Source organism: Thamnophis sirtalis, unplaced genomic scaffold (assembly GCF_051295495.1).
Source record: "Thamnophis sirtalis isolate CommonGarterSnake01/CBP01778 unplaced genomic scaffold, rThaSir2_p1.2 scaffold_1, whole genome shotgun sequence".
Lineage (NCBI taxonomy): Eukaryota > Metazoa > Chordata > Lepidosauria > Squamata > Natricidae > Thamnophis > Thamnophis sirtalis.
The window spans coordinates 136,901,119-136,928,833 of NW_028261381.1; the positions used below are offsets into that span (position 1 = coordinate 136,901,119).

General features: G+C 38.0%; 1 protein-coding gene across 2 annotated transcripts; it reads left to right on the forward strand.

Moving 5' to 3' along the window:
- The first annotated feature begins 4,806 nt into the window (after positions 1–4,806).
- CHGA (chromogranin A) lies at positions 4,807–27,582 on the forward strand. 2 transcript variants are annotated; one of them, XM_014067107.2, is made up of 8 exons: positions 4,812–5,128; positions 6,082–6,128; positions 13,262–13,355; positions 13,574–13,642; positions 15,409–15,507; positions 18,644–19,168; positions 22,178–22,620; positions 26,989–27,582. In XM_014067107.2, exons 1-8 carry the CDS (start codon positions 5,083–5,085, stop codon positions 27,070–27,072), a joined length of 1,407 nt encoding a protein of 468 aa, XP_013922582.2. In that variant the 5' UTR covers positions 4,812–5,082; the 3' UTR covers positions 27,073–27,582. The 2 variants fall into 2 exon arrangements, with proteins under 2 accessions (XP_013922583.2, XP_013922582.2); XM_014067108.2 differs by lacking the exon at positions 15,409–15,507 and having other exon boundaries at positions 4,807–5,128.
- Positions 27,583–27,715: the final 133 nt, after the last annotated feature.

Genomic DNA, 27,715 nt, shown 5'->3' on the forward strand with positions numbered 1-27,715 from the left:
GATTGAGATCATCAATATGTGGGAGGAAAAACCTCCAGGTTTATACTATAGCAATAAGTAAAGTTGTTTAAATGTGCTTAAGACATCTATAGCTGTTAGAACATATGTTTTCTCCAGAGTTACAATTTATGTCAACCACCCTAGCTTTACTGTATAATACTTCAATTTAAAAAAAAATCATATTCACATTTTAAATAAGTAATCTACCTTAATTTACTAGCCCATTGACTAGCCCTTGATTGAATTGTAAGGAACACTTATTTTAATTAAAAACCTCAGGTTTTGTTTGCTTACAGATCAAGAACAATACAGCATGACAGCTGTTGCAGCAACACCAGATTTCACACACCTGAGTTTCCAACAGTACTGTGCAAAGATAAGCACATTAAATACTGTATATGTGGGAACAAGATATCCCAGCCATGATTGTTTGAACAACAGATCACTTTTCAGGTTAGTTAAAATGGACTCCTACTTAATAAAATTAACAGAACAGTAATAGTAGTTGATCACCATAGCCAGTTGGGAGAATACTGTAATTGGTTTGTTTAAGTATTGTTAAAGATCGTTCAGTTGGTAAGCATTTATATATACTAGATTGATAATATGAAATCTTATACAAACTGTAAGTGAGGATCATGGAGATGATGTTGAAAAGCCTTTTTATAAAAGATAAACAATTCTATATAGAATAGAATATAAAGATGTAATATCATTGGATGATTTCAGGATGATGTAATAAAATGTCATAATATAAATTTATTTCATAATTTAATATGCCTTATGTTGAAAGGATGTAATAATAGCTAGGCTTAATGGATGTTTAATAATTATAACAATTTGTATACATGTATATTAGATTGATGATACTAATAATGTGGGGAAAACATGGAATTGAACATTATTAGACAATGTTATCTATGCTAAAATAATAGAATGGCTTAGAATAGGAGGAAGCATAACAACAATGTATACAAAGATATCTTGATTGTCAATAGGTGAATTTTGATAGAATTCAAGTGATGACTATGGAAAGGACACAGAAAGACCTTGTAACCAATCGACACACTGTGTGTAGTTGAAGAGACTTTTATGTTATATTGTGTTGTGTGTTTGTGTTTGCCTGAAAATGAAAAAAATATTTAAAAAAAGATCGTTCAGTTGGTGATTTAACAAAACTCCTAGATTTTACAATATATCCATCAGGTACAATATTTGACTGATTGAGGAAACCATTGCCTATCTCATTCAATCCAGTACAACTCTTCTTGCAACACCTGTGAAAATTTGGAAATTGAGAGTGAAGTTGAAAGATCTGTCAGTCATAGACCTGAACTAAAAAGTGTTTCTTTACACAATTAGTTATGAAAATCATAATGCATATTGGATGCTTAGTAAGATTTTAAAAGCCACCTAAGCATTTGGGCGATCCTACATAGCTTATACATCTCAATGCAATCTTACCATTTGCTGCCTATGAAATAGAGGCTCTATATTGTAACATGTCCTTGCCAAATGGTAAGTGGAACCAACAGTTGCCCTTTGGACTACTGTATACATGCCCTATGGATGACTCCTTGATATTTTCTGCTTGTGCTTTATTCCAGCTGCTGATATGTTCTTCAATTTCTTTAGTCTTATCCCCAGAAGGGAACTATAATCAAGTAGAATTAAGAAGAAGAATTGCCATAAGGAGAGATTGACAATCTAAGATAAGAAAATATATGGTTATGAAGCAACTGGTTACTATGAATTAATTTCAGTCTTTAGGACCAAATCAGTGATATCCAAAAGTCTTGAGGTAGCTTGCAGATATTGTCTTACAGCTTTTTTCTGTGTTCTCTGAAAATAGATGGACAATGGGCATGATATTTGAGAAAAAGAAAAGTTCCTATCTTGAAAAGGAAGAAAGAAATGACTGGGTAATGACACACTCATTAGTTTGACCGATACCAGGCAAAACTCTGGAATAGTTTATTTGTCATGCCAAAGTAGCCTTGTATCAAAATAGAGCAAAGCAGGAAAATCAACTCTACAGAACTAACTTAGTTTTATTGAGTTTAATTATAATAATAGAATATTAAAGGTAAAGATTAAGGTTCCCCTTGCACATATGTGCTAGTCGTTCTGAACTCTAGGGGGCACATCTCCGTTTCAAAGCCAAAGAGCCAGCACTGTCCGAAGATGCCTCCGTGGTCATGTGGTTGGCATGACTAAATGCCGAAGGCACACAGAATGCTGTTACCTTCCTACCAAAGGTTCCTATTTTTATACTTGCATTTTTACGTGGTTTTGAACTGCTAGGTTGGCAGAAGCAGGTACAAGTAATGGGAGCTCACTCTGTTATGCAGCACTATGGATTAGAACCGCCAAACTGCCAATCTTTCTGATCAACAAGCTCAGCATCTTAGCCACTGAGCCACTGTGTCCTTTTAATAGAATATTAGGAGTCCAATTATGCTGTACCACTTCCCTCTTCTTATACCCCAGAGAAATAGGGAGGCATTTATCTAAGCCACATCCGAATATTATATTGTTGCTCTGGACTTTAAAAATGCCTGATTGTCTTTTATCTCGGTAACAGTTCTTGACATATTTCTCTGAAGGTTATCTTCCTAACTTTCCATACTTGATCTCCCATTTTGATAGAATGAACGGTTTAATTGACCATAGAAGTACTATAGTGACAGTATTACTTCAGCAAAGCAATCAACAAAGTTTCACATGAAACTAATAGAGAAGGTAGTATAGTATGGGCTGAATTATGTTATCATTAAATGGATACAGAGCTAATTGGACCATTGAATCCAACGGGTATACATTGGTTGTGCCTTAAGTTGGAAAGATGTGATGAGGGCTTGTAAAAGGAAAGGAAGAGGGCCCTGATAGAGATGAGCCAGATGGTTTATATGTAATTTTTATTAGTTTGTCCACAGAGTAAAGAGATACAAATTTTGAGTTAAGAGAAAGACAAAAAAACCAGTAGAAAAGTAGAAAAGAAGGAAAAAGAAAAAGAAGAGATAGAATAAAGACATTACCACAGTGACAAAGTGGTCTGGTCCACCTGGTAGGGTGACAATGGTTTACAATGTAAACCTCTTTTCTGGGCCCTGTACTGTTCAAATATGTATACGTGAAATTGAATAAGGGATCAAAAATAAGACTTATCACATTAATGGACAAGACAGGACAGAGAGCAGCAAGAGAACAATTTCAAGACTGAAAATGCTCTTAGAAGCTGGACATTGGGTAGGAAAAAAGGTGAATTTGATCAGGGACAAAATCAAAATACTGATTGTTATTATTGTTATTGTTCCTTGATTGTTAAGATTGTTATCATATCAGACATTGATTTGAAGGGGGAAGGGAAACGGAGTGCATAATGGTTGAAAACAAATCAAGAATAACCCAATAAGCATACTTGTCTGAACTATTCTTCAGCAAGATGCTGCTCCAATGGATATCTTCCATGTTCTGTTGGTGGAAACAAGTCTTTCCTATTTTGTAGCTGTAATGGCAGAATTGTGCAGAATTAAAGTTCGGGGTCTCCTTTGCTAAGTGACTGATATTATCGCATTATCTAAGTAATGATAAACTAAATTAAACCTGGGCAATAATGATGCTTCAATTAAATGTTCTTTGAGGAGAGACTTTATGGAGTTCAGAAGAAGCAATTTTACAAGAAACAAGAGCCCAAATTTAGTTTCAGACTATTGCTTCCTGAACGAGTCAAGATAAAATGTCAATTGGATTAGTAATTACATTTGAACTGATTATTTCTATAAATGATTGGCATAATTAGCACCTAATGATCAAAAGCTCCCATACGGTACTGGTCAAAATTGTGAAAACCTTTTGGAAAAGTGTATTTTTGAGGCTTGATGGCCAATAACACCACTTGTTTTGGAGTAGTACCATAAAATTATATATCAATGGAAAGGAAATTTAATCAAGAATGCAATGCAACAAAGTTTGTTCAATTATATGTATTCTGTGAAAAGTTATAGCCAAACATAGCCAGCAATAAAACCCAGTTAATAGACGCAATCATTCAATCTTGGTTTCACATTATAAAAGCTTCATGGGAAGACATTGTAATTCATGCTAAAGGTTACCCAACTAAGTATTAACTGACATGGTGATAATTTTTGTATATCTTGTTTTTTTCTACGTGTTTCACTTTTATTCTTTATAACTGCTATTCTAATAGCAAATCCTTCATAAACGTTATTGCATTACATTCTTGATTAAATTATCTTTCCACTGATATATAACGTTATGGTACTACTCCAAAAAAGTTATTAGCCATCAAACCTCAAAAATGCTGTACACTTTCCCCAAAAGATTTCTACAATTTTGGCCACTACTGTATATTTAGATGAGAAGGCGCTTCCTTCACAGCTTGGGAAGACAATCTCTCCCACTCCCGGGTTGGCCGTTCACTACACTAAAATGTAGTCCTAAAAGGTATCAAGCACAGGATCCTAAAGATGCTTCAGAAGACATCCTGTCTTCTCTGTTTCTCAGTGTGATGGGCTGAGCTTTCATCTCCCAGCTTATCCAGCACCAGAGACGGTCCAACACCCGCGCACTTTTTACAGCTTGGAAAGAGAGCGGTCGAACTTGCTGTTGGTTGTCTCTTTCTTCCAGATGCGAGGCGCTGCTAGCTGCCGGCCCCGCCTTCCTCCTTTGCTTCGTTAGGTGATCAGGCGAAGGGTCAGTTTCACCTCACCCTGGCTCTGCAATCCCCGCAGAGAAGCGATTGGACGGGGCCTTCCTGGGAGGGGGAGTGAGCTTCCTCCTGACGCCGTTTCCGGAGGAGAGGGGGCCGAATATATAAGCCAGGTTGCTGCTGCAGTGCTCGGTCGGAGATTGTCGGCAGCCGCTTTCGAGAAGGCAGAGGATCTTGGGACGGGCAAGGACAGCGGATAATCTATTTCGCGACTCGGCGCTCGGTCAAGGTCAGCGCCTATCGCTTCTGACAAGCCAAGCCCCACTCCCATCTTTTTGCCCCGCCGACAAAGCCAAGAAGCGCAGCCGGACGGCCCCACCCTTCACCCCGCAGTCCCTTCGGCCAGCGGAATGACTCGCGCGGCGTTTTTCGCAGCCTTCCTCCTGGTAGCCCCAGGTAAGCTCAAGAGGCAGGTGGGAGAACTTGTTCCGAGGCGCTGTCCTCTTTAGGCTGCCCTTTTCAGCACCAAGGACAGAGCCGCCGCGGCCATTGCCCGAATAGCCAATGTACTGGCCGGCGTTATGTGGTAGTGTTCGGTGCCTATTCGAACAAGAAGGCCTGCTTTGCGATGATGATGATGAGGAAGTCAGCGGTAGGAAATCTAGTGACACTTCATTAGACTATTGCCAGTGACAACAAAATCATCCTTGAATGTCAAGTTCCCTTTTACTAGACCCAAATGTGCTTTTTCAAGAGGCAACTTGGACTTTCTGGTTTTTCTTTGAAGACATTTAGCTTCTCATCCTGAAGCTGCTTCTTTAGAGCTGAAGAAGCTTCTTGGATGAGAAGCTAAATGTCTACAAAGAAAAAAAAAACAGAAAGACCAGTTGCCTCTTGAAAAAGCACCTTTGGGACAACCATGACCTGGATGACTGAGAATCTCCATAGAATCTCCTTTTTACTCAAACTTTTTAAAGTTCCAAAACAGCAAAGCAAAGTTGGCAAAGAGTTTTATTTTAAAAACCAAAAGAAATTGCAATTCTAATCTTCAGTCTTATGAAATGTCCATGCTTCTCAGTTACTGCTCTACTTGTGTCTTTGAATGCCATGTAGTGCATTTACGGACCATGGTTCCATTCACTAGTCAGACTCAACTGATTGCAGATTGAGTCCTCCATAAACTCATCCGCTCAGTTCATCCATTCTTTTTTTTAGTAGCAACTATTTTTTTAAATGCAAAAGGTGAGCAAATTTCTGATGCTTGTTTTATATACTAGTGGTCTGGTTTACAGTCTCCTGTGTACCTCTCTACTGATTTTCTTCACACCACAAATCTATTAAACATTCTGATTGGAACTGTCATAGACAATGAAATATTAAAGTCATTCTTCCTTTTCTCTCTTTCTTAGTCATTTCACTTCCAGTAATAAATCCAACAACTCAAGATGACACCAAGGTGAGTTGGGGGGAAAAAAGATTTGAAGCAGGAATATTGTTATGTATTATTGGTAGGTATGTACAAATCTATAAATGTATGATCTATCATTTTTACACCTTCTTGAAATAATGGGATTGCTAAGTCTTTTCACACATTAAATTTTCAAGTGTACATAGAAGTTTTGTAGATCTAATTATGAAAAGTAATTGCAATAAATATTTTAAACTCCGTATATAATTGCAAGTGCATCCATGAAGAAATAAAGAATGTGTGCAAATATACAGTTATAAAATCAGTTTTGTGCTGATTTTATAACTGATAGAGTGTCTGAAATGAAACTACAGAGAATTTTTATTTGTTATAATTTTTTGGGTCCTGTTAACATGCATGGCAAATAATACAATGGGGAAATTTGTTTAGCTTTCAGAAACAGTTATAAATGCTTTTCTTAAAAGTATGAAAATTTAATGGATCAGCTTTTCATATATATCCTGTGTAAGTTCATTGTCAGCTAGACTTTACCTGTTGCTTTTTAAAAACTCAAGAGTTGCTGACAGCATATTGAAAATGGTCATTACAAGTCACTAGATACAGAGGAGGCAATATAAATCAAAAGGAAGAGCCAAAGGAAGAATATACATATTTATATTATTCAGGTGGCCTAAAGGAACAGTAAACTACTGATAACTGAAAGCATACATGGTATATGCATAGTGGCGATGAGACATAATTACCGAATCTGGATTTGAAGAATTATTTGCATGAATGATATTTTTTGCCTCTGAACTCCAGTTGGTACTGACATCTTTGGAATGTATTTATTCTTCTTGCCAAGTTATCCATAACATTTCATCTTGGTGCAGTTTTCTGGAGCACATATCAAGATACCTTTGATTGAGAAAACTGTGTATTATGTATGTGATACGCATAAAGTATATCAGACCTGTGTGAATTGAACGACATGGTGCCAATGGAGTGGAGGGTTTTGCTTTTTGGTTTGGTTTGGGTGTGAACTAGATGTTCCCTTTCATGCTTTTAAACTTTCTGGACAGATGGGTTGGGTTCAGAGATTGCATGAAACTATAATGTGATGGGTGGTATAGCTTACCATGATGAACCCAGATGCTGTATTTTGTGTAAGCCATGTTTTATATCTTAACACAATGTGTGACCTCATCTACAGTGGTATATATATATATATCTACTGTGTAACGTAAAAGGGACGCTGTGGCTCAGTGGCTAAGACACTGAGCTTGTCAATCAGAAAGGTTGGCAGTTCGGTGGTTTGAACCCCTCACGCTGCGTAATGGCGTGAGCTCCTGTTACTTGTCCCAGCTTCTGCCAATCTAGCAGTTCAAAAGCATGTAAAAATGTAAGTAGAAAAATAGGAACCACCTTTGGTAGGAAGGTAACAGCATTCCATGCTCCTTTGCTGTTTAGTCTTGCTGGCCACATGAGCACAGAGACGTCTTTGGACAGCGCTCTGCCTTTGAAACGGAGCTGAGAACCGCTCCCTAGAGTCAGGAATGACTAGCACATATGTGCGAGGGGAACTTTTCCCTTACTATAACATATATACAATTAGAATCTGGAATATTTTTTCCACTGTGTGGCAAATTGGATGAACGATATACTTCTATCAGTTATGAGATTGAGATATGAATACATAGGCTATTTCACAGACTGCATATTAACAAGTAAATCCATTCATGAAAATGAATTCATACATTTCTAATTACAGGTTGCCAATGCTTGATTTGAACATTGGCTGATTTTTATTGAATGGATACAGGGGCAAGTTGATAAGCACATGCCTGGCTCTATGAATATTCTTCCCAGGTTAACACCTTCCACATAAGGCTAAAGTTGACCAAAAATCCTGAGACTTGTAAAGGCTACCAAAGCTTCCAATGCTGGGTCTGATATCTACTTGGGGCTTGTCTATGTGTGTGGCTTCCAGAAACAAACAGTTTATATTCTGAGTTTACAGTCAGAATAGTCAATTATTTTGTTTAATATGCTGGATTTTCAAAATTGCTGCCCTCTTCTAATTTTCCTAAATAGAAAATGTAGTTATTTTCCTCATTTTTAATGTAATTAATGGCAAGGGATTTCTCAATTTTCCCTTGATGGAAAAAAACAACCAGGAAACTTTTCCCAGCTTCTTTGCTGTATTAATTATCCTTAATCTCTACAAACAGACTATAATTTCCAATACTGTTAAAACTCTGCACTCTGCAACTCTATCCAGTTTCTGCCAGCCGGGTGCCTGAGGAGCTGTGTGGTTTAGAAGTCAGCATATCCAACTAGCAGTTTTGGGAAGATTTCAAACATCTTGATTGCTGTCTTATTTGGAAGCCCAAAATGTTACATATTCTTTCATTAGGAGTACATCAGTGCTTTTAATGGCACTGTATTATGCAGATTGCCTAATGATTTGCTGTTATTATGCCATTTATGAGTTTCCTAAAATGCCCATAAATTCCCCTCTTTCTATATATACAGTAGATGCTTCAATATGCAATTGAATCTGTGCTGCATTTTCTTTCATTTTAATGATGCCATCTGCACCGTAACTCTTGTCCATGGGTTGAATTCATGTGTTGCACTATAAAAAGATATGCTATGCTATAGAATTCAGTAACAGAAAATAGAAAAATACTAGAAAAAGCACAGAGCAGCATATTGTTGTCAAAGATAAAAGAATATGGCACCTGAATAATATTTGTATAAAAGTTCACTATATGATATGACATATAATGTCAGATATACTATATGTGGACTAGATATAAATGGGTTTAAGCAGGTTTTTGCTGGATTGTGGGCCAAATATAAGTGACTCTTTGCCTCATAAAAGGAGAGCACTAGAAATAGATTGTTGCACAATCTTGTATAGGTTCAGTCAAATGGAAATGATCTGAAAAAGCAAAAAATTGAGAGAGAAGAATAGCATAAGGTACACACAGAAAAAGAAAACTCTTCTTGCTGGTAGAAAAATGGATTTTATTACAGCTGTATATATTTTGGATACAAATCTACAACACAAAGACGAAAATAGTACATGAGCCAGAAAACTTATTAAAATAAAGAGATTTATTTTAAGAGATAGAACCTGGAAATAAGGAAAAATTTTCTGACAATGAGAACAATTAATGGAAAAACTGGAATTGTGGATGAGGTTTTCAAGAAAAGTTTGGACAACAATTTGTCCAGAATAGCATAAGACTTCCTGCCTTGGGCAAGGAGCTGGACTGGAAGACTTCCAAACGACCTTCCCACCCTATGATTCCACTATTTTATATACAATTAATACTTAAACAATCTATTGGATATTTTTCTGCAATGTCCAAATATAATCTAAAAACAATTAAATACAATATTATCCAAGAAATCCAATGAACTATATGGTAATGAGAATGTAATAGACTATTACGTGAAAATGCTGGGAATCTGAAACCAATAGATTGTTACATGGGGGAAAGTCCTATTGAAGCTCACAGCAACAAATAGTTATAGTTCAGTACCATTGGTAAACACTCGGCTCATTTACTGTACCACAAGATGTTTTCCAATAACACTATTTCTCATTTAAAAGCGCTTGAAAATCAGTGGGTTCCCTTGTAAACACAAACGAAAAAATTCCCCCGAGTTGAGTTCTACTTCTTTGAGTGTGTGGCCACATCCACACAGAGAGAAATTATTTGCCACCTAGGATGTTTTGCAGTCTCTGCTTGGAAGTCCTTGGTGATCACATTAAACAGGCCCCATCCAGCTTAGGTTCTAAATCCAGCCAAGGTCAGCCATATGCTGTCTCTTGCTGAGACACATAGCCAAATTCTAATCTAAAGTTGACTTCTGTAAGCAGCCCTTCCAGCAACTGAGACTCATGTAGCATAGCTGACAATGTAAGAAGGTCAAATATATGATTATACATTCACCCTACTTCCACAGCAATAAATTACCAGCATCATCCTCACTAAGTTCTCAAGTAATACAGCAAAGTGCAGCTCCACAAATGAAGTTTCTATGGCATGGGTATCCAGCCTTTTGGTTTGGCTGGGCTATACTGAATGAAGAGCAATTATCTTGGGCCACACATAAAATATAATATAGTTAACGTATATAAATAACAAATGTCCTTTAAAATATATTTTATTATATTTTGTGAGGCTGCATTATTAACTGTTCAGGGCTACAGAACATGGGTTAGACATGCCTGTTCAATGGATGGATGGATGGATGGATGGATGGATGGATGGATGGATGGATGGATAGATAGATAGATAGATAGATATAAGAGAGAGAGAGAGAGAGAGAATAAGGAGTTATTTACTCAGTGTTTCTAAAATAAAATTTTATTATCCTTAACTAACCTTCAAATCAAATAAGAAAATAAGCAAAAGACACAAATGAACTATTTCTGAAAACAGGAAAAAGTTCAAAGCTGGTCCCCCTGAATTTGGCACTTTGCTTTTATATCACATTGGTTATTGTTAGAATAATATGAAAGATTCTCACTTCTTTTTGTTGGTGTTCAAACTACAAGACAAATTTAGGGCAATAATTCTAATTTTGCTGTTTGCTACACAAAAATTCCCCACTCGATACCTTTCTGATTCCTTTTGTTCTTTTCTTATGACTGCACACTGTTTACTTGAAATGAAGGTTTTTGAAATCCTGACATTCATGTTTATTTGATGGAATGGAGGTTAATTTCTAAAAATAGATATTTTTTTGCTTATATAATATGAATTAGCATTTCTTGGTGCTTTCTATTTTAATATTTTAGGTCAATTCTACCGTTGTGTGTTCCACATGCATTCAATATCTATCTATGCATAATAATAGAAAGACAGTTCATCTGAATAATCAATTGTTTAAACACCCACTTCTTCAGATATTCATTTGTTCCTTTAATTTGATGCAGTCTTCGAAAGACAATCAAAACCTTCATATTTTCTCTCCCACACATGTGCAGTCTGTTGTTATGTGCAATTCTTTGATGAAGTTTTAACACATGCTTAGCAATGAAAGGCTTGCCAGTTCCCAAATAAGAACAAAATGTCTAAATCTCCAGCATAGTGAAAGACAGAAGTAGATATAGCTTTGGCAAGAGAAAGAAAGTTTCCCTCGTTATTTGCACAATATGGTTGGATGACATTAGAACACCTTCAAAATATTAATGTGAAACTTGCCAAAAAAGTTTCAGATGAGGGATTAGTAATTTTCAAGGATATCAACCAATAATATCCAAGAGTGCCTTTCTAAAATGAGTTTGATAAGTAGGGAGATGTAGTAGTTGTAATTGTTGAGTGGATTGTTCAGAAGTTTGAATTTGATGTTAATTATAGGATAAAAATATCTATCTATATTTGTCTTTTCTGTTTATAACCCCCAGGTAGTCTATAATGAGTTTTCGTAGTGAGCCATGGAGGTGGCTTTGAGGGAAATATTCAGAAGCTGTTACAAAAATAAAAAAGCATTCTTTAAGGCCTGGGAAGGGAGACATTATTAGGAAGAAACTCAGGATGGCTTCTCTTTGACTCACTCAAGTATAAGAGAAAGAGAAGAGGAAAAAACAATTAGACTTGCAAGATTCTAATATAGAATTTAGTTCTAATCTTTTTGTGAAATCTGTATCCTGATCTGGACAGCTTCAAAGGGCTGACACTTTTAGAAAGAGCTTTTGATGGATAAAAGCAAATAAATTGAATCATTCCACACAAGATGGAGATGTTGTACATAGAAAAAAACCCAGTAATTCAAGAAACAGATCCAATTTTTCTTGGTGCAGATGCGAGGTACATGAAAATCAAGAATACTACTTTTCTCCAATTGAAAACCAAGTGAAAGTTTCTACTAAAAAAGTCTTACAATATAGATATAAATTTCATAGGTCTTTTTATTCAGTGTATTTAAAATAAAGCCTTAAATCCACAATAAGAGAGATTTTAAAAAGCAGACGAATATCATTTTACAACTCTGCGTGTGCATTTATCTAATTTCTAATCCCACAGATATCATTTGCTGGCTGGTGACCCAGACTTGTTTATACAGTGACCTGACCTAGATTATACCAATAATATATTCGTCATTTAAAAAAACAATAGATGGGCTTTACAAAGATTAGTTCTCTCTAAAGAGTTCTCTATCATAACTTTCTGTTGGATGATATCCTTTATTAAAAGCCTGCTCAATTCAAATTTGATACAAACTAAAGTATATGGGAAGAATATAGGAAGCAAAAAGGAACATGAAAAAGAACAGCATAATCAGTGGTGGGTTTCAAATTTTTTAGAACCTCTTCTGTAGGTGTGGCCTGCTTTGTGGGAGTGGCTTTCCAGCCATGTGACTGGGTGGGAGTGGCTTTCCAGCCATGTGACTGGGTGGGAGTGGCTTGCCAGCCATGTGACTGGGTGGGCATGGTCAACTTGTAAAATGTGGTGAAACTCACTTAACAACACTCTTGCTTAGCAACTAAAATGTTGGCTCAGAAACTCTGGCATTTGAAGCACGCAAGTCTTAAAGCTGTCAAATTACAAGACCCTTGCACCCCTAATCCTTTAGAAAAAAACCCCAGGGGTGTTCAAACTTGACAGCTTTATGACTTGTGGACTTCAACTCCCAGAATTCCTCCTCTCGCTCTTCGTCTTGATGATATGTGGACGGGCGGGGGGGAGAGCTGGAACCGGTTATGAATGGTGCTGTAGATTTGTGGAACCTCTTCTATAGAAAAGGTTAGAACTGGCAGGAACCCACCCCTGAGCATAATGGAAAAAGAAACAAAACACAATTTTAGTGCCAAGGATAGTAATTCCAACTATGAGAAAATAGCAAAAATGATGCTGAGAAGTTTGCACTGCATTTAATTGAAATCACAAACAGATTTTTCATTCTAATGGGACAATATTATGTTAATGTTGGATTAGAATTCAGCATGGCAGAAAGGAATACCAGGTTCAAAACCTTCTTAGCTTTTAAGCTTTATGGCTAACCAAAGCCAGGTGGCTTCCAATCTGTGCTATTTCACAAGATTGTTGCAAGGATAAAACAGAACAGGAGTGGTGCAGGGAGAGTTTCACATATAAAACAAAACACCATGAAGGAAAATTTAAATCTAAAGTCCATATAAATATATTGTCTTTTTCTAGGTGATGACATGCATTGCCGAGGTTATTTCTAATACAGTAGCGAAGCCAAAACCACTTTCAATCAGCCAAGAATGCCTAGAAACTCTCCAAGGAGGTACATTTGCTTTCCAATTTTCTTTTAAACTATTTAGAAGTTAACAAGATTGAATGTTAAAGTTTTAAGAACATGTATGTCAAAAACCATTTTTAATTTTTTTTTAAAAAAAGTTGAACTCAAGTAACTGGTTTGCCAATAAAACTATGATGAGCAAAACCATTGCATGCCACCTCAATTTGTTGCTACTAAAATAATAAACCCTTCTGTTCTTTCAGATGAAAGAATTCGCTCCATCCTTCGCCATCAAAACTTACTAAGGGAGCTTCAAGAGATTGCATTTCAAGGTACAGTTCTGTTGGAATGTTGTGCCTTTTGTGTATGGGAGCTATCTACTATTATGGGAATTTTTAAAAATGTAATACAGATAGGATTATGTCTATACATAATGTGAGAATGCCACATAATATTTTCCCTGGTTTCCAAAAGGGAGAAATAGAAAATGCAGCAAATGACAGACCAATCAAGTTGGCATCAATGCCTGATAAAATTGTAGGGCAGATCACAAGGAGATTGTAAATGCTTCAAGAAAATATAGTAATTAACGGGTCAGCATGGATTTGTTAAGAATAAATCTTGTCAGACCAACCTCAGGTCAGAGAACTCAGAGAACTACTTTAATGGATGTTGGGAAGGCTGTAGACATAATATACTTTGATTTCAGGAAAACATTTGATAGTACATTTTGAAATGCTGTCCGACATAAATAAATAAGTAAATACTGATAACTATGAGCTGGACGTCATGGGTATGGATAACAGCTGCCTCAAAAACCAGTCATTTGGGAAGCCAGCAGGAAGTTGCAAGTTCCTCTGTAATGCTCTCCCATTCCTGCCACTTTTTGTATGGAGAAGCCATGCTACACAATACAAGATTCTGGTGATCTTGTATTTTATAGTACCCATCTGCATGCAGCACCCCTCCATCTGCACTCAGTAACACTCATCTGCCCAGTTGCATTCATGTCAGGCTGCAGTTCCCACCTCCAATCCACCCACACTTGCACTGTGCCACAGCACCTATTCCCCACTTGCCCTCCTGCACTTGATAGCATTTACCTGTCCACCGCCCTACTTGCAAGCTATCTAAGAAAAGATTTGCTGTGACTGGGACTTGCAACTTCCCGTTGACTTCCCCATTGAGTTCCTGTTGGAATCTGTCAGAAACTGGCAAGTAGCTTCTTCCCTATCAACCTGTGATCCTTGCGTAACAACAACAACAGTTGGAACTATCTGGATTGCCATCGCTAAGCAATCACATGACATTGCATTTTATGACCAAATCATTTAACAACAGAAACTCCAGTCCCAACTATCAATGTTAAGTGAGGACAACCTGTATATCCATTGACTTTAAGGGAACATACTCCCAGGAAGCTTGATCAGAAATTGCACTGCTATCTTCATCATGATGAAAGCAGAATTGTTAATGAAAGAAGTATGAATTAACACCACAGCTGGTATTGATTGTAACTGTAGTTGAAGTCATAGTTAAGTTAGCTGACCGTGTGACATTCTGTGCACATGTTTTTATAGTAGTATACATCATAGTCATAATTATTCCAGTTGTAATTATTCTTTCTCCTGCTCCTCTATTACTAAATAGGAAAGATTTAACAGAATAACAGAAAACTGCAGAGTTGGAAGAGACCTTGGAGGTCCTCTGCTCAGGCAGGAAACCCTACACCATTTCAAACAAATGGTTGTCCAATCTCTTCTTAAAAACTTCCAGTTTTGAAGCACCCACAACTTCTGGAGGAAAGTTGTTCCACTGATTAATTGTTCTAAACGTCAGGACATTTTTCCTTAGTTCTAGGATTAGTTTTCATTCATTACTTCTTGTTCTGCCTTCAGGTGTTTTGGAGAACCGCCTGACTCCCTCTTCTTTGTAGCTGCCTCTTAGAATTTGGAATATTGGATATTGGAACCCTTAGATTTGACTTTTGGTATACTATGCATTTGTAATGGTGAGGGGACACATATTGATGACGACAACAACAACTAAAGAAGTGCTGAAAACATGTTTATATTCTTCTTTTCCATTTCTGAAACAGGAGCAAGTGAAAGAACAGAGCAGCAGAAGAAAAACAGTGGCTTTGAAGATGAGCTTTCTGAAGTCCTTGAAAGCCAAGGCAATGGGAACACAGAAAGAGGTTGATGTCAGCATAACCTCTACATAATCCTTTCCAAGCAATGTAAATGTGGATGTTATTTCAAATGGCCTTGGGACACAGACCTGCCTCACAGCCAAACTGGTTTCTGTGACAACTGTGACCAGGTCATCTCCGCACTGCTTGGTTCACAGCAAGGACAAATTTTGATAGCATCTAATCTTCTGTAGTGCTGATCTTAACCAATAAGGAAAATTATGTTATAAACAGCTACAAACAGCTACAAACACCATATAGCTTAAAATTTTTGGAGGTCTTCTAGTCCAACCCTCTGCTCAAGCAGGAGACTTTATACCATTTCAGACAAGTGGCTGTCCAGTCTCTTCTTAAAAACCTCCAGTAATGAAGCAGCCACAACCTCTGAAGGCAAAGCTGTTCCATTACTTAATTGTTTTCACTGTTAGGAAGTTTCTCCTTAATTCCAGGTTGATTCTCTCCTTAATTAGTTTCCATCCATTGTTTCTTGTCTTGCCTTCTAATGCTTTGGAAAATAGGAAAAAAGGGAAATAGAAAAAAAAAGAAATTTAACAACTGACTTTTTCAAAGTGGTATAAGCCAGCTCCCCACATTACTGGATATATATAACCAACAACATATTCAATATAATACAGCAATCATTTAAAAATTACTGTTAATGCCAACAAAAACAGAGAAATGTGATAAAATATAACCAGGAGTGCAGCAGTCAAACAAGCTAATGTAATCCTAGGCTGCCTTAACAGAAGGATAGAATCACAATCATGTGAAGTCTTAGTACCACTTTTTTATGCTTTAGTAAGACCACATTTCAAATACTGGATCCAGTTTTGGTCACCAAAGTATAAAAAAAAGATGTTGAGATTCTGAAAAGAGTGCAGAGAAGAGCAACAAAGATGGTTAGGGGGCTGGAGGCTAAAACATACCAAGAATGATTATAGGAACTGGGCATGGCTAGTCTAGTGCAGAGAAGGACTAGGGGTGACATGATAGAAGTTTAGAAGTTTAATAACATTTATATGCTGCCCAATCCCGTAGGACTCTGGGCGGCTGACAATACAATAAATCAAAAAAAAAAAAAAAAAAGAGAGAGAAGAAAAGAAAAGAAAGATTTAAAAAACACGCCATGCACCCCATTTCTGAGTGGGGCTGGACCATATTTTGGGGTCAACAGCCCCAGGCCTGCCAGAACAGCCAAGTTTTAGTGGCTTTACGGAAGGCCGAGAGAGTGGGAACGGTCCGGATATCTGCGGGAAGATCATTCCACAGGGCCGGGGCAGCTACAGAGAAAAACCTCCCCCGAGTAGTCGCCAACCGGCATTGCCCGATCGATGGTACCTGAAGGAGGCCCAATCTGTGCGATCTTATAGGTCGTTGGGAGGTATGTGGCAGGAGGCGGTCCCGTAGGTATCCAGGTCCCAAGCCATGTAGGGCTTTAAAGGTAATGACCAGCACCTTGAAGCGCATTCGGAGACTGATGGGAAGCCAGTGCAGCTCGTGGAGGATAGATGTAACATGGGTGTACCTAGCAATGTTCCAATATTTGAGGAGCTGCCACAAAAAGAAGGGCTCAACCTATTTTCTAAAGCAACAGAAATCAGGACAAGAAGCAATGGATGGAAACTAATCAGAGAGAGAAGCAACCTAGAATTAAGGAGAAATTTCCTAACAATGAGAACAATTAATCAGTGGAACGGGCTGCCTTCAGAATGTGGCACTGGGTCCTCCATCACTGGAAGCTTTTAAGAACAGACTGGACAGCCACTTGTCTGAAACGGTAGAAGGCCATGATGGTGAACCTATGGCAGGTGTGCTAGAGGTGGCACACAGACCCCTCTCTGCTGGCACGCGCGCTTTCACCCCAGGTCAGATCTCCATGACAGTTTTTTGTGAGCTTCTGTTTCTCTGCAAACGACAAAACAGAAGTTCACGAAAGAAAAAGATCTTTCCACTTGCCACACTGCCGGTGTTGGGATGCCCCGCCGGCCAGCTGGTTATTGGGTCTCTGCTGTGCATGCATGAGGATGTCTGTGCATGCATGTCCCTGCACGCATGTTTGCACATGCGCACACTCGTGCGTGCACCTTTCAGTTTGGGCCTGCACGAACACACAGTTTGGACATTTGGTGTTTAAAAGGTTCACCATCACTGGTATAGGATCGGCTTCCTGAGCAGGGGATTGGACTAGAAGGCTTCCAAGGTCTCTTCCAACTCTGTTATTCTATTCTGTTAGAAAAAGGAAGTACAAATACCTGAGCTTTTTTACCTTCCTGAGTTACATTTCAAACAGTACTTCCTCTGATTGGTTAGATAGTGTCATCGATTCAATGAACATAATTTTGGGCAAACTCCAGGAATTAGCAGAGGATGGAGGGGGGGTGTTGGGCGTGCTATGGTCCATGGGGTTGCAAAGAGTCAGACAAAACTTAGCGACTGAACAGCAAATTCTCTGATGTGTCAATGTACATGAAGATTTCTAGGGTTGTGGGAAATTAATCTAGTGTTACATTTGTAGCAAACTAATCACTTTATTTTTAAAAAATGTAGGAGCAGAGCCAAGTTAGTCTGTGATGGCAAAAAATCCAGAGTCCCAGGATACCTTTTGGCAGACTCAAAGTGAAAATTTTTGGAAAACTTTAAGAATGCATTTCAGTTATATTTATCTTATCCCATATTCTAAAAAGAATTCTATCTAGGCATTCTTTTGTTTGCATCAGAACAAGGAATAATTTTTAATGTATGCATTAAAAAAATCTTCTTGGGAATCCTTAACCAAGATAAAACAAAGAGTATAACTTAATCCAGATCTTATACTTTTTAAAATTATGGCTAAAGCCCAGTGATATCGAGTATCAATTTACTCCAATTTATAGCTAGGATATTAGGGATAATAAACTCATATGTTAGTGGAATAGAATTAGAAATAGAATAGTCTGATCTACCTTTAAAGCATGAAATTCAATCTTGAAATAGTAGATTGGGGGGAAAAAATGTGCTGCTCTCTAGTTAAATAAATGCAGGTAAGAAATATATAATGTTGTCCAAAAGGACATGTGAAATTGATTTGCTTTCAGTTTGCAATTCTATTTTAATATGGCTTTCAATCCATCTTCGGTTTGCTTGTCCTATTTTTGACCTTCAGATCCATCAGAGGACACCCACAATGAGAAGCCAACGGCCTCTTTGGCCGAGCTGGAAGCAGAAAAGTCTTTTCAGAGTAAACAGGATGTTTTGAAAGAGGAGGAGAGGAATAGCTTGGAAGAGAGAGAGCCAAGGAGTCAAGATGTTGATCCTGATGATGAAAAGGAGAACATAGCAGGATTTGAGGGCAATGAAGTTGATGAAATGGAAGGATTGCCTTGGAGTGATACAATGGACAATCACATCAGTGACATCAGAGAAGATGATGTACTTAAGCAGACACAGCAGGAAGTTGAAGAAGTTGCAGGGACAGAGGAATCTGAGGATGAGAAGGAGCATGTTTTCAAAGAGAGTCAAGAGGAAAGGAAGGAAGAAGAAGTTGACAAGATCAGAGAGCAAATTGAGAAGGAAGAAGAGGAGGAGGAGGAGGAAGAAGAAAAGGATGAAGAAGAAGAGAAAGAGAGGAATGCTTCTGAAGAGGAACATCCTACCACTTCAGATAATGTGGATGATCAAAGGGAAGATGGTATGTCTATTAGTTTGGGCTCAAACTCAACTTTTAATATGTGGGGTCGACCCATATTTGCCACCTTTTAGATTTTGGCTGAAGCAAGTCTATTGGGGAACTTACTTGCTAGATAGCTTCTCCTTATTGCTAAGATGACAGATTAATGATTACTTCACATTTTGCAATCTTATCCTGTCAGCGCTAGTAGCTTTGGGATTAACTAAAGCAGAGGATCTGGATATAGATATCCAAAATGATAGAGCCAACGTTCCCCATAGCTTTTACAGCATAATTTCCCCTTCTCCCAGGACTGTTCCTAAGTATATTTTTATACAGTCCTCACGGTAAACTGTTTTCTTTGGCCCATATTGAGGCACTACCTATTAAGACAACATCTGAGCCCTGGTGTAGTATTGCAGACAAACTCTACCCACAGCCTGGAGTTTGATCCTGACTAGCTTAAGGTTGACTCAACCTTCCATCTTTCTAAAGTTGGTAAAATGAGGACCCAGATTGTTGGGGGTAATAGCCAAATAATGTTTTTGCATTATAAACTACCCAGAAAATGCTGTAAAGCACTATGGGGCAGTATATAAGCTTAAATGCTATTGTTATTACCACATAAATCCCTGGGGTTGATTGTTGGCTTGAGGGTGCTCCTTCTGCCTTTTAAAGTTTTAAACGTACAGTAGTTATGCCCCATTTTTAACTTTGTTTTTATCTATATTTTTATATGGCTGGATGACTTTTATTTATAAACCAACTAGAGCCACTTAGGTGAAATGGATGGTGTATAAATTTGATAAATAACATGCATAAAAATAAATATTTAAGTCTCCTATATGAAAACTGAACTTGTTTTTGGGCAAATTTGGAGCTAGAATCTGTCTCACATATGCTATTAAAATGTCTACTTTACAGTCAATGATTATTGGACTTAATACGTGTACACAACTCTAATTTTTGTTGCAACCTGGAAGCCATTACTTTTCTTCTGGGTGATGAGTCTTGAGAAACCTCAGAAAAGATTGCAACATTTTAATAAATAGCCCTGGTTATTGCAAACCATCTGGTTCCTCCCTCATGCTATAGCAACTGTTAATTATTTCAGCATTTATCTCATAATTTTTATTCCTTTTTATAGATTGTTAGTCTTTTTTCTTGCATTTGGCCTTGGATCAGGGGTGGGTTCTGGCAGTCACTACTGCTGGTTCACTCATGGGCATTTCATGTGTGTACTTGATGCACATGTGCAGAAACAAAAACCAAGATGGCGGTGCCTACGGTGCCGCCCCGAGAACCGCTTTGAGGGTGTGACAGGCCTGGGTCGCTGCCGGTTCCAGCGACCCAGGCCACCAAACTACTACAAGTTTGGCCGAACCGGACTGAACTGGTAGGAACCCACCACTGCCTTGGACCATAAATGAATTTTGACTGATTGCATGAATATGTTGGACATCAATTTTAGTGAATTTTGTAAAAACAAACAAACATGCTCCCTACATACATTTATTTCTAGCTTCAGCAAATAAGATTGTCACCTTAGATATTCCCCAATCTTCTCCAAATAATAATTCAGCCTTTCATAACATAGTGCCTCCAGTTGTGTAGGATTTCAATTTCCAGCAAATGGATATGAAAACTGGGAAATTATAAGAATTACAATCCAGCATTTCTGCAGGAAATAAATTGGAGAAGACACATGTTCTTATTTGAGATGCATATTTGAGCCCTGCAGCAAACAGCTTTCCTAAGTACTGGGGTGACAACCAAGATCATCTTGTTTCTTATATGTAAGCTCTTAATAGTAAATGACAGGAACAGGCGTCAAAGGAATGGAAATAGTTTCTTGTGTTAAATAGGTCTCATTAGGAATTTAAAAGTTAGTATCGGCAATTAATTGACAACCAGTGGTTGCAACATATCACATATGGAGTAAAATTGTATTAAAATATGTTGTATCAATTACATTTCTAAGCATGAAGTAGATATTCTAATACTGTAGTTGTTTCTGTAATATCCTAAAGTCTAAATTACAGTGTTAAATCTGCAATCCTGGGCAAACAAATGAAACAATTCAAAGCTGATAGGAGGCTCACAGAGCTATAGCAATTGTTCACATTGATTGAGAGTTGTAGTCCAGGGTATTCAAATATATATGATTGGGGGCAGTTGCCACATGGAAACTATGCAATCCTTAGATAAAGTATTGTGATGGTGCAATGGTTAGAATGCTGTATTGCAGGCTAATTCTGCCAAGTGCCAGCAGTTCAATTTTCACCGGCTCAACTTTGATTCAGCCTTCTATCCTGAACTTGGAAAAATGAGGACCTGGATTGTTGGGGGCAATATACTGACTCTGTAAACCACTTAGCATTGTGAAGTGATATATAAGTCTAAATGCTATTCCTATTATGATGACAATTGAAATACCCACCTGTGCATACTCTGAGCTCCTAATAGATTTTATATCAACTATGTATAACAAAGCAAGTCACACAGAAGATGGTTAGGATTCAGCATCATTTTCTGTCCCACTGAAAAAGAATTAATTTGGTAAACTGGGGTGAGTGCACCAAATCTCAAAAATGGCTTATCTTTTTACACAGCACCAGATGATTGATCAATTTTATGATATAGCACCATTCCACGTACCCTGCAAAGGTGATTTCACATCCTAATACACTCCAATGCCTTGTATTTTAGATCAGTGTTTTTCAACCTTTTTGTGCAAAGGCACACTTTTTTCATGAAAAAAATCACGAGGCACACCACCATTAGAAAATGTTAAAAAAAATTAACTCTGTGCCTATATTGACTATATATAAAGTAATTTTCCCACGGCACACCTTACACTATGTCACGGCACACTAGTGTGCCGTGGCACAGTGGTTGAAAAACACTGTTTTAGATGGCCATTTGACAAGGCTTTAAATCAGCTTTCTTCCTCTTAGTGATAGCACCAAAATCTAACTTCTGAAGGAAAAGAAAACAGATGATTTATATCTAATTCTATTTTCCTTATAGATAATCAAGATGATGACAAAAATATCTCAGAAGATACAACAGATAAGTATCATAGTGTGAAAAGTACAGGGCATCATTTTCTAGATGGAACAAGACAGGATGATGACTCCCCCCCTGACAGCAATTCCAAAAGTGAAGAGATGGAAAAAAAACCTTTCCAAGATGTAGAAGATGCTAAGAGATGGAACAAGATGGATGAACTGGCCAAACAACTGACTACTACAAAGCGTGCAGAGGAGAATGAAAGTGATGAAGATCCAGATAGATCCATGAAAATGGCTGTCAAATCCCACGACACACGTGACCTCCATAGCTCTCCAGAAGATGAAGCAAGGCGGCTGCAGAAGCATCATTCAAAAGAGGACAGCGAACAAGGTTTTCCACTTCTTCCCATCCCTGAAGAAAAGAAGGATGAAGAAGGAAGTGCAAACAGGAGGACAGAGGTAGGTTGACAAATTCTTGTAGAAACCATGTTTTGAATGAAGTGTTAAAAGCCAGAAGAATGCTTGAGAATTTCTCTTGGTGTAAATTTTGAGCTTATTTTCTAGTCAGATAATAGAAGATGGGAAAACCAGAGAGGTTGCAGGCTTCTGCAGAAATGCTGACAGCAAAAGACTGGCCATCCACATACCACACTTGACCACATCTTAAGTAAATTAGGGCAAGAATACTCTACCCCTTCCAAAGAAATTCACAGGAATTTATTTCTCCTCTGAAATTGTAAACCAAATCAAGGGAGAATTGATACTGGAAAGTACAGGGTAACTTTTCTGCACTATTTCGAGCTATTTCAGGGTTCCCTCTTTTCTTCTGTCTTTTTCCAAATTGTAAGGTTGTGTTTTATAAACTTTCTACAGTGATGTCCACTGGAGGCGGATAGGCAAAATAGGAAAGATGGTGGTTGTCCCATGATAACCCCATTTATACATGCATACAATTGTCATCTTGTGATTGCTACTCAGCTCATTATGTGAGCTGAGATGGATGTAGCAGAGAGTCTTTTTATTGTATCTTTAGAGGTAAATGATATCTATGAGCCAAGGTGGCGCAGTGGTTAAAATGCAGCACTGCAGGCTACTGCTAGATCAGCAGGTCAGCGGTTCAAATCTCACCGGCTCAGGGTTGACTCAGCCTTCCATCCTTCCGAGGTGGGTAAAATGAGGACCCAGATTGTTGGGGGCAATATGCTGACTCTCTGTAAACCGCTTAGAGAGGCCTGATAGGCCTATGAAGCGGTATATAAGTCTACTGCTATTGCTATATAAGTCTACTGCTATTGCTAATATAATTCTTTTGTATGAAATATCCTGAATGTTTTAAGTGGGTTCTATTATGCCTAGAGAGTGACTGTAATGTGACTCGATGATCTCTGGATTCAAGTTCACAGTTCTTATAATAGTTCAAGCCTGTAATAACATGCCTGTAATAAAGGAGACAAGGAAAGTTGTAATAAAAATTGCCCCAGCATGTAGTCCTTATACTGTAACGTATATGTCCTAAATTTCAGTAATTACATGGGATATTACAAAAGCTGCTCTGGTCAAAGATCCAGATTCAAAAGCTAGAAATCATTCTATTAAAATGCTCTGAATCTGAATAATCTTTAAATATATTTCCAAAACCCTTCTGGATGATGACCAGACTGAGCTTGAGGGAGAGGTCAAACCAGTGGTGGGATTCAGCCAGTTCACACCTAGTCGGGAGAACCGGTTGTTAACTTTCTAAGCAGTTCGGAGAACCGGTTGTTGGAAGGAATCTCCTTTTGGTTTTTCCCACTTTACAAGGCTAATCCTGTAAGGAAGGCAGGAAGGAAACATTCTGGTGTTATTTCTAGCCTAATATTTATTGCCTTGCTTACAGAAACTGCCTCTCCGGTTAACCCTTCTTACATTGTAACAGCTAAGGCGAAGCGCCTATCAACGTGAGTGACATTGAGTTGGTCATGCCAGGGGTGTGTTACTGCCAGTTCTAACCTCTTCTATAGAAGAGGTTTCACAAATCTAGTGCCATTTAGATCCGGTTCCAGCTCCCTCCCCCCGCCAGTCCGTACATCATCAAGATAGAGAGCGAAAGGAGGAATTCTGGGAGTTGAAGTCCACAAGTCTTAAAGCTGTCAAGTTTGAACACCCCTGGGATTTTTTTTTCTAAAGTGTTGGGGTGGAAGGGTCTTGTAACTTGACAGCTTTAAGACTTGCATGCTTCAAATGCCAGAGTTTCTGAGCCAACATTTTGGTTGCTAAGCAAGAGCGTTGTTAAGTGAGTTTCACCACATTTTACAAGTTGGCCATGCCCACACAGTCACATGACTGGCAAGACACTTCCACTCGGTCACATGGCTGGCAAGCCACTCCCACCTAGTCACATGGCCAGCAAGCCACTCCCACAAAGCAGGCCACACCTACAGAAGAGGTTCTAAAAAAATTTGAAACCCACCACTGGGTCAAACGTATCATAAATCATGAGTCCCTGTCCACCTGCAAGAGATCTAAGCCAGCCCGCCTTGAATTCCTTGCTTAACTCCTGCACATTCCCTTAAGGGTCACTTGGCCAGATTCTTGTAGAGCGTTAAGCTTGCAATAAATCTTTATACTCATTTGAACTGCCTGAATCTCCTGGTTTTCCCAGTGCTTGATAGCCCTTCGCATTTTGATTACAGCTTCAACCCAAGGACTGAAATAAATAATATCCTAAACATTTGGAAACATTGTTATGGCCCCTTTTTAGGGAGTGAACTAGAATTACTCATCCCTGTTGACAAGTCACCGGCTGAAATACTATTCTCTGCATATTGACCCAAAGTAGCTTGCTGCTTTAAAAGAAAGCAGGAGATGCTTGCTCGTTCTTCCCCTTTTATTACATAGAAGCCAACAAAATTAGCAATTGATTCTTACTGCAAAACTGGGCATTATGTCACTTAATGCAGTGGCCCCCAACCTTTTTGGCACCAGGGATCAATTCTGTGGAGACAGGTTTTTCTGTGAACTGGAGAGGGCGTGGTTTTGCATGCTGCCTGCAATCTGGTTGCTGGCATACAACGGACCAATGCTGATCCACGGACTGGAGGTGGGGATCCAACTTAATAGCAGTAGGCCAATTAAGTAGTTTATAGCAGAATACGCATCTCCGTCTTTGATTGTTCTATCTCTCTAGTACCTTCCACTCTTTATTCAGTTCTTTTACTACCAGTTCCTTGACACAAATACTAGTGTAGGAGGACTGATGTGCATTGAATGAGCTGAACAGTGGCTTTGTGTGTGTATGTGTGTGTAAACCTGTCTGTCTGTCTGTCTATCTATCAATCATCTATCTATCTATCTATCTATCTATCTATCTATCTATCTATCTATCTATCTATCTATCTATCTATCTATCATCTATCTATCATCTATCTATCATCTATCTATCTATCTATCTATCTATCTATCTATCTATCTATCTATCTATCTATCTATCTATCTATCTATCTATCTATCTATCTACTTTTATCTCCACCTCTTGATCAAGAGACTCTTCAGGTGATTCCACCTATTATATAATTTAGTGAAAATTATTAGGTAAGATATCCAGCTTGCTTTAGTCAGTAATGAAGCAGCATCACCATCATGCTGTTACTTAGAGGTGGGAAGGAAACAGGTGACAGTCCAAGGCAGTTATTTCATTTGGCCGCACAATAGAGTCAATTTTGCTGAAGACAATATATAAAGGATTGCTCCTCCCTTTTCTCCTCTGGTGCTCTGTATTTGCAAAGCTTTGTACCGAAAACAAAATAAGCCCACTTAATGAATCACAAAACCAGGTGATTATTTCTTTTCTTCTAATCTAACTATTTTGGCTTGCTTTCACCTTTCTAGCATAGGTTTTCATGGAATTGCAATAACAATGCATCAGGGAATCAACAAGATAACCTTGACAACAGTTGCTCAGGTACCAGTAGGAGAAGAAAACTCTTTGCCATCAGCTGAGTACAAGGAGAAAAAGGAAGAGGGGGATTTTTTTTTGTCTCATTGCTCCATGCTTCTTTGAATACTCTTGACTGTATGGATGAGAGGAAAAAGAAATATGACAGGGGCACATCCATTTAGACATGTACATCCATTCATGAAAGAACAATGGTTAGGCTACTAAAGATAGTAATTGTCAGTTGTAATTATTCATAAAGTATTGTATTTTACAACCATTGTATTTCACAACCATAAATTCTTTTTGGCATCAGAAAAATCTAAATTGGCTTTTTCTTAAGAGTTTTATCTTATGGACTGAATTCAGCAGACAGGATCTTGTGAATATTCTTGTGCTTGCCTCCATGGAATCACTTTGTGCTGCAGGCTGTGCCCTTCCAATATCCAGAATGGTAGAATATCCTAAGAATGAACCCAGAGAAGAATCACAGTAGTAGACACTGAAAGTTGAGGTTCAGTCCTTGGCTATTTTAGGTTAGGCTGATAGATGGGAATTTGTAGAACCATTGCCAAATAGTACAGACCACTCTTCCTTAAACTAGAACCTGTATCAGATATAATGTCTCTGCTGGCATTTGATACAGGCTAATGAATATAGGAAGTGAATTTGACTGTTGAGTTATGAAAATTATATTCCAAAACACCTGAAGAGTGCTAGATTGGAGGAAGATAGATCCTTACTCCAACTTGATAGAAATCAACTTTATAAATGCACCTAGCCAACATTGGCTAAATTCCCCCAAGTTAAGCAGTTTTGAATCCATTGGTCAGTACATGGATAGAGATCAACAGTTAAAGCGAATACAACATTCTGCTTTAATGATTTGCATCATTATTATTTTTTTCTTTTAGGAGCAAGAACTGGAAAGCTTGGCTGCAATTGAAGCGGAACTGGAGAAAGTTGCTCGCAAGCTCCATGCCCTGAGAAGAGGTTAATGCACCATAACATGGGAGCAAGACACCAGAAATGTTGGATCACTGTTTTAAACACTGCATTTTATTTTAAAACAATAAAGTAATAATGGAGGAGGTGATTTTTTTTTTGCAAAAGCCTGTATTGCAACAAAAAAACCCAGCAATTTCTTTTTTTTCTAGTTGTGATGCTTTCTTGCTTTTTGTCATAATTTGCTTATTTACTTTCTGCTTGCTTAAGTAATTATTTTATTTTGTAATGTTTGGATTACTGCATAACAAGCAGTATCACTTAACTCACGTATTCTCTATTGCAAAAAAAAAAAAATTGATTTATAATTTCCTCTCCTGTTATTTCTTTCCCCCTCCTCTTTTTCCTTATCAGCTTTCTAGAATTATTTCTCCCATTAGATTTCCTGGATAAAATTACTTGCAATAACTTGTTAACCTTCTGATTTAAAGATAGCACTCTTGACTGCAATATATTCTATATAAAAACTAAGGAGAAAAATAAAGACACAATCTTGGTCTCCCTTCTTTGCCTAATTCAGCTGCAATCTAATGTACTTTTAGGTAACATTTTTGCAAAGGCTCAAGACAGTGCAATGATTAAAGTGCCGATTCTGGATTCTGTGTATAGATATAGCTTCACACACAATTCCCCTGG